This window comes from Cucumis melo, chromosome 3 (assembly GCF_025177605.1).
Source record: "Cucumis melo cultivar AY chromosome 3, USDA_Cmelo_AY_1.0, whole genome shotgun sequence".
Lineage (NCBI taxonomy): Eukaryota > Viridiplantae > Streptophyta > Magnoliopsida > Cucurbitales > Cucurbitaceae > Cucumis > Cucumis melo.
The window spans coordinates 2,192,722-2,201,010 of NC_066859.1; the positions used below are offsets into that span (position 1 = coordinate 2,192,722).

The 8,289-nt window shown below is 33.6% G+C and overlaps 1 protein-coding gene across 1 annotated transcript; it reads right to left on the reverse strand.

The window, feature by feature from the left end:
* Positions 1 to 2,287: 2,287 nt before the first annotated feature.
* On the reverse strand, positions 2,288 to 7,218 carry LOC103485509 (serine/threonine protein phosphatase 2A 57 kDa regulatory subunit B' theta isoform-like). Its single transcript, XM_008443152.3, has 4 exons — positions 6,906 to 7,218; positions 6,645 to 6,780; positions 4,852 to 6,175; positions 2,288 to 3,062 (listed from the first exon to the last, which is right to left on the reverse strand). Exons 3-4 carry the CDS (start codon positions 6,064 to 6,066, stop codon positions 2,703 to 2,705), a joined length of 1,575 nt encoding a protein of 524 aa, XP_008441374.1. The 5' UTR covers positions 6,067 to 6,175; positions 6,645 to 6,780; positions 6,906 to 7,218; the 3' UTR covers positions 2,288 to 2,702.
* Positions 7,219 to 8,289: the final 1,071 nt, after the last annotated feature.

Here is an 8,289-nt window from a genome sequence, read left to right on the forward strand (position 1 = left end):
CAAGTTTTAATTATTTTTCATGTTTCTTCCATATTTTATACATGTTTAATCCTACTCTATTTTTTCTTAAAATGTTTATTTTATTTAATTGTCTTTCAATTTTTGTCCTTTTATTTCTATTTTTCCTATCATTATTACATTATTTTTCATCTTGTTTTTTTATTCTATGAAAGAAAATTAAATTATATTATCTAAAATTATTTTAGAATATCAACATAAAATAATAAATCCATTAACAACTATATTTTTAAAAAAAAAATTAAGTATAGAGTAAATTAATTGTAGATTTAATTTGGTTGAATTTAATACTTTGTTATTGTATAAAATTATTGAAAGTAATCACACAATTTAAAAAAAAATATATCATCAGTGTAAGTCAAATATGATAATACACCAAAATCCAACCTTACTTATCCTTAATGGTAATGCGAGTGTGAGAGATGGATACTTATAAACTTTGGTTCTACCCAATTAATTCATTTAGCACTTACTCTAATTAAACCTCCTAATTAATGACTAAATTAGTACTTGTATGATTTTGATAATTGCTTTTAGTGCATGTCCAATAAACAACTGAAGTACTAGTGGGTGGATATCAATGTCTAACTAAGTTAGACACATTTCTCATTCTACAACTCAATTTCAATTCTCTCTTATGTTATTTACATCAATCTTGCAAAGCAAACACACAACCCCCCCTTATTAATTAATTGCCTTAACTTTGATAATTAATTACACTAAAACACAATATTTATTTCATGTAGATCCATTCAACCCTACTAATACTATAGTTTTGGTTAGATTTGGATACAATTATAACTCTATTTGGTGGTTGGAAAGGATTCGGCGTTTGCTTCTTCTTCATTATTAATGACACAACACCCAGCCTTCTAATACTACAATGTTAATTATAAATTTATTCCACTGTTATTAACTCAATTTTAGATATTAATTAAGATTGTTGCTAATGTAATTTAGTAGTTACCAACTTAATTTAGTCATTACAAATACTTATTAATTAGGAGTTTGAAATTTAGGACAAGAGCATTGTAAAGTAGCAAGATAGAGATATATAAGATGACTTTGTGAAAATAAGTTGGTTTGAAAAAAAAAATTTGAGTGTTTAAGAGAGAGTTTAAGACGTTGAGTTGGTTATTATAGCGAATGAATATTATAATATACAGGTTACAAAAGTTTGTATTTATGGTGAAAATATTTTAGTCTAAATAAATAATAATAAACACAATAACGAGGAAAAAAAAAGAATTAATAGGAAACAGTAAACATTGTAATAAAAAGGATTTAAATTAATAATATCATAGATAATCATAAGTTAGAATAGTTGGATACAACAAATATTATAACTGGAACCTCAAACAAATATGGGATGGACTATAATACTCTTTCAATTCACCCACTTGTAGTTGGGGCCGATCACACTTTAAGTGATCCTTTACAATTTTAAATAATATATGAAGAATTATCGAAACACCCTTGCACTACTCCTATGCCATAGTCGATGTGCAACCAATTCTAACAACTATTGCTACCGACTAGCTTCATTGCCAATCATTTTCTATGACTATGTGACTATGGACAAGTCACTTCTGCAACCAACTCCAATGAAAATCATTGTCAACTACCAATTGTGACCGTCAACTTTGTCAACCATTTATGTTAATCAAAGTGACATGTAATGTTTAATTGTTGTCTTTAATTTGACATAAGTATAAGTATTTTCAATGTATAGCAAACTAACGACAACTTCTACAACCAAAAGATAAGAATTCAAATCCCGTTAACTAAATTATATTTATAAAAATATAAAATGTTAAATGTTAAAGAAAACTTAAAATAAATAGATAAACCCAATTCCAGGTAGGTTAGATGGTACAACAGTAAACTATAATTATGTTCCAAATATTTTGTAATATTTATTAGAATTTGAACATTTTGATGTACAAAACCCTGATGGCCTAAAAGAAGGAAAAGGAAAAAGGAACTGAATAATGGGTTATCACCTCCCCTAATCATCATCAAGAATCTCACAACCAGATCTGACATAGGTGCCTTTTAAGCAAAGGGATATGAAAAGCCTTCTTCTGTGTTTCTGCCAACATAGTCCAAACTCCATACTAAAACATAAAGGGGCAGATGATAAATATATTATATTTATAATATATATACCTCCCACTTGAATATCCTTTAGATTCTAAGAGTATATATTCTTTGCTCAACCAAATTGAAATCCAAAGGTATCAGAAAGAGACACAAGAAGAAAAAAAAGGAAAGAAAGAAAAAACTTCAATTACAGAAGCAGGAAACTACAAGGGACCATCATCCAGATACTGATGAGCACAATTATGAAAAAATTGAACTTCGTTCTTGCTTTTCACCCATTCAACAACAAAAAAGGAATTTCCCAAGGATACCCGGCTCGGCAAACCCGAATCCTTCTCTCCCAATCACATATACACAGAAAATGCATGCAAAATAGAAAATTTGAGCTTTTATCATGAAATGCATTGCAGCAGCAATGTCAACTTTCTTGACTGCACCTCAATCCAATTTTGTCCAAAATGAGACCATGAATTTAACTGCTGCTGCTGCTGCTTTTGATCCTATGGTGAGGTGATTTATGCCCACATACCCAATTTGGAATATCAAATCTGCTCAACACCCATTTGAAGATCTCTTGTTAGCTAGCCAGATGGTGCTCGTAAGGCTACTTTGGGAGCGACAAGGACCGCTTCGATACTCGCAGCTTTCCTGGCAGCTATCTCTTCTAAACGTTTCCACTTTGCCTCACGCTTCGATTTCATATCCTTCTCTTGTGTCTCCTCTTCTTGAAATTTGAGTAAACACTCGTCAAACAGCTCAGGGTCAGCATCGGAGAAGATCTTTCGGACATTTTGCGTCAAGTTTTGTACGGCCTGGTTCCAGTGATTTCTTGAATTTCTCTCCAGCGCAGGAAATATAATCGGCAAAATGACTTTGCGGTTCTGTTTGATTAGGTTCTCAATGTGATTATTGTTCCACAAAAACAGAGTTCTTTCAGCTACCTGAAAACAAACAACACAAACATGGAACAGTCTAAGACAAGGAATCTAAAATATTGATTTCTTTCTACTTGGAATCAAAAAAATCCTCGGACTATTTTGACAATCAAAATAGTTCCAATAATAGCTATCTTTAAATGGTACTGGCGAGTCCACAAGGATAATCTCACTAATCTAACAAGGATGAATCTCTAGATTCACAGGATATCAAAATATTTGCCAGCAACAATCGCTGTTTCAGAAACGTAGGCAACCACAAGGTGAAGCAAGCTTTGTGCACACTGATCACCTGTCTACCCAAGTCTTAGCCATTTAGAAGGAAGTAAAAGAACCAAGGGAGAAAACTGTAACTGTTATGATGAATATAGTATATATAATAACTCTGTTACTAAAATTAAAGCTTTAAACAAAGCCTTCATTTCTTTTGGTCCTTCAGCCATAATACTTCTTCCATTTTTATCCATAACTTTCAAATCTTTTAGCCCCTACATTTTGAGTAAAAAATTATTTTAAGCACTTTTTGTTTACCAAAATGATAAGTAGATGTCTAGGTAAACATTTCAAACTATACGTAGTAAGCCTTATGTGGAATAAGGCTTACTTTATGATCTCATGCTTCATAATATAAGATTTTTATGATTTTCACACAGTCTACATCATCTTATTTAAGCTCACGTTTTTTCCATTCACACCTTGCAGCTACACTCAGGCTATTGTTCCCTAGAGTACCTTGTGCTTTAGAAGAGATTACCAGGATGAAAAAAATAAACAAGAGTGCAGCTGTGAGCTAGGAGGTACCCCATCGTTTGATTAAGTATGAAATAACTATAGCTCAAGACATATAAATTCAAAACTCGGATCCTGAAGTTCTGAAATATGATATTACAGGTCAACTAGCCAACCAAAGAACCTATCCATATCATAATTTTGTTAATTTCTGTAAAGCCACAACAAACATTCCGTCTCTTAAAAGATCTCTAGTCAATTGAAAATTGGGATAACAATTAAGTAATAATTTGGCCAAGCATATGGAAATCAGCCCAAAAGAAAAGTGCATATTGCACTGTAGAAAATTCTCTCAACTTTTTATATCCATTCATTTATGTATAATAAACACAAATCGATTTTCTGGTTTCTTTTTAAGAATTTTCTGAACATTGGGCCTAAACAAATCTCAAACATTATTTAAACACTCAAAGGAAGTCTAATGCTGACTTTAATTTCAAGCAAAACCATGCCATTCTAGGGAAAAGTAGATCAATCATCATAATTCAAGGAAAAAGGCACTATTGAAGTAGACCTTAAAAAGCCTGTCATGGAATTTAGTCCAAGAAAATATGGAATGATTTAGTGCATTAATTTGTTCTTTGAAAAGCAATTCTAATTACCATTATAGCACACTGATTAAAAAAAATTGCAATAGAATATGCATAAATTTATATAAAGCCCCTTTGACTCAAAAGCATAAATCCACCACTGGATAGGAGACCATGCAAATAATTGAAACAGCATAAAGTTTTTTCGACCTCGGCAACTTTAATAGTCAAGACCATTGTTCTTACACTCAAATCCCAGATATTGGTTAAAAACTAAATGCGTGCAAGTAAAATCGTTTTTGGACAAACTACCAAATTTTAGATGTGCAAAAAATTGAGAGAATAATAATAATAATAATAAGCATCAAATTTTGACTATTTAATACCTATTCTACAACTTCCTAGGGTAGAAACATGTTTGGAATTAAAAACCATCATAAGGCTAAGCAAAAGCAAAATGGATCCACACAGTCTACCTGAAAATGTGAACTGCTCAAGCAACGTCCAATCTGACGAAACAAGGGTACCATGCAACGCTGAAACTCAGCAGGCTGAGTTGCTTCCAACACTTCTTCAAGTTCACCTAAGAACATCACCTCCTTAGAACTATTTGTAATTGGCCAATACTTCAGTAAGCCCCTTATGATTGTATCAGCAAGCTTGCAATCTTTCTCCACAAATTGTGTTATACAGTAAGATAACTGCTGGTGATACATGGGTATGCATTTAGGTTTGTGAAGAGGAATAAGTGCTCGAACCAGAAAAAGTTTATGCTCTTCTTTTAGAGGAAGAGCAAATCCATTGATTATACTTCCCAGAATCTCTAAAAGCTCTGCAATCCCATTATGCTTCTCAGTTTCAAAAACAAATCGATAGAAAATGTTGTTGATTGATTTCCTGATGAATGGTCTATGCACCATAAATTTCCCATAGATGCGGTGCAGAACTGTTTTCAAGTAATCCCTCTCTCTGGGGTCCTCAGAATCAAAAAGATCTAACAGCCTAAGAACAAATGAGTGATCAATGTACCTCTTTGCCAACTTTGCATCTGTTTCAGGTGATGCCACAAACCTGAGCAGAAACTCATAGACAACTTGTAAGTGTGGCCATGCAGGGTCCATTGAGGGTTCCTCTTCTTCAAGATCAAAGGCTTCTAAAGCTTTGTTATCTCGTGATGGAATGGTAGGTGTTCTAAATAAATTTGAGGACACCATCTTTACAATTTCTTGTATGACATTTTCTGACAGCTTTCCATTGGCAGATGCAACATAATCAACAAGTTCTATTAGTGTTTGTCTTTTGATATCTTTTTCCTTTAGATTCTTTGATGGGTCGGTGAAGTCAAACACCACACAACACATGTTCAGCTTTTTAATGAACAAACTCTGCTTCTCAGAATTTGGAACATCTTTGAAACCTGGCAGTGCTTCATAAGAAACTTGCGAGTTACCATTTGACTTTGAATTGAGCCCTTGTGATGGCTTACTTCCATGATTTAGTCCAACACTCAATGTAGAATTGGGGCCAGAAAAAGACCCAGTTCCAGTGTTAGCGTGGTGGTTAGCTGCTAAATCATTACTCCTCAAACTTGTAGAGGCATTCGAAGAAGAGATGGTCGTGCCTGCTCCTTCACGATGCTCAGTTGACTTGGAAGGTTTTCGTGGAAGCCTATTAAGTATTTGTTTAATCATGACTTCAATGGAAAAACAAAAGATTTTCCTTGTTCACTTCAAAACACTCACTAATTCTCAAGTTGCTTCAAGGCAGATACAGCTTCTTTTACATGGAACAATGAACAACCTACAACAAAACAAGAAACTCCCAAATGCAGTCAACCAAATTCCATCTTCAAAAAGATAGAAAGAGAGAATAACCATAAGATTTAACATCATTTCAATAACAATAACAGTGACGCTTAGTCCGACAGTAAATGGTGCAATCAAATGAGGAAAACCTCCTGATTGAGAAACTGAATCTACTCAACACTTCAGTTATAAAATCTTAAAATTTTCGTTTCCTTATTGTCATTGACTTCAAAAAGGAAAAGAAGTAAACAAAAAATGCCTAGTCTACCATCGATGATATAACAGCAAATTTTCTCCTCCGGACTTATACCAAGAAGCCCAGATGACCAGATGCATAGGAAAATCAAATCAAATCAAAGAAAAATATTCAAAGATCGTTTTAAGCAGAATCACAAGACCAAACTCCATAAACATTGACTTCCACCTTGAACCACATAAAGAAGGGAAGGGCAGTAGATAATCACCTCGTTCTCTTCGTCTCTCTCTTCCTCCTCTATTCTCCTTCACTTTATTAAGGTGGAGAAGATAAGCAAGTGGATCAAGATAGAACAAGATCTGGGCATGATCTATTGACCCACGTAAATCTCCAGCAAAAGCAACCTGCAAAATTCCCAAAAAGCAAAGGGATGAAAAAAGTAAGGCACATTCAAAATAGATTCAAAATCAAAAACTGGAAGATGGGGTTTGGGAGAAAAACGGAAAAAGTGGGGTGCTAAGGAACTTACATGTGAGGAAGCAAGATTAAAGAAGAAATTGTGAATTACATATTTAAAGAAGACATGGATGTGGATTTAGGCTGTGAAAGGAAAAACCCAGCTGCGCCTGTAATTAGAAGAAAGAAACAGAGAGACGAAGGATAAAGAAGATGAGAAAACAAGGGAGATTGGAACCCAACCCAGTCAGTAGCAAAAAGGTTAGGTTAGAGAGAACAGCAATCCATGGCTGCTCTTCTGATCGTTGTTCCAATGCTTTGTTTAGCAAAAGAACAGTTTTTTGATAATGCCCTTTCCCATTTTCTTCCTTACTTTCCCTTCCTACTATCTTTGGAATTTCAACCTCAATCTTTTTTTCTTTTCTTTTCTTTTTTTTTTTTTTACTTTTTTTTTTCCTTGTCAAATTTATTCATTTAATGACATATTTCATTTGGGTTTAATTAAACCTTGGAAGAATTTCTTTGTTGAGTTTGAGATTATTACCTTGGCAAAACATAATGGCAGATAGTTGCTTCCCTCTATTTTTGACTAATATCTCTATTCCTCAAAAAAGTTTCATAGAGTTGGGGTGGAAAATGGACACCAAATGCAAACATTTATGAGATAAATTAAGCTCTCCGAAACTAATAAATTAGCCTTACAGGTATATTTGAAAATATATTAATAACAAAGAAAAAAGTTTATGATTTTATTTTGACACTCGTTTGTCTAACTTACACATTCAAAAGAAGAATCAGTAGTTCTTCGAACTTTCATAGTTATCCTTGTGACAAAATTTGGTCAAGAAAATTCATATAACTTTCATGTGTTAGCATCATTGAGGAAAGAATATCAATGTGGTGTTTATCATAGAAACTCGATGCAAGGATTAAAACAAGCTTTTGGGGAAGAAGATTATAACACTTTCATATTAAGAGGATCAACATCAATCTAGGGTTCCTCTTAACAACTTGTTCCAAATTGAGGTTGGTTCGGGTTTCGTCGTGTGAAATAAGGTTGTTGTCCCTGATGGGGAGGATTGGCATCAACCTTGCCTTCGAGGTGAAGGTGAGCCCATAGAGCCTCTCAACCCAACGTCATTTCTCTCCACTTGTCTGCTTTTCTATTAGCTTGTTTGATATACTCTTTTAATCTTGGCATGATTGTTGGATTTCACGTTTACCATTGGTTTTATACCCTTTAAGGCTAGTAACTCTTATCCAAATTAACCATAAATTGTGAGACCCATACCTAAATTAATAGGTTAAATTTTTGGTTAAGTATGAAATGTAGGCGTTTGGATGAAAGAATGAGGAGAGAAATTAATACTTGGCAATGAAGCAAGACTACGCGAATAAGAAGTTGGCAATTGAGTAGTTCGCGAGAAAGGTTATGTGACAAGACTTTTGAAGGTTAA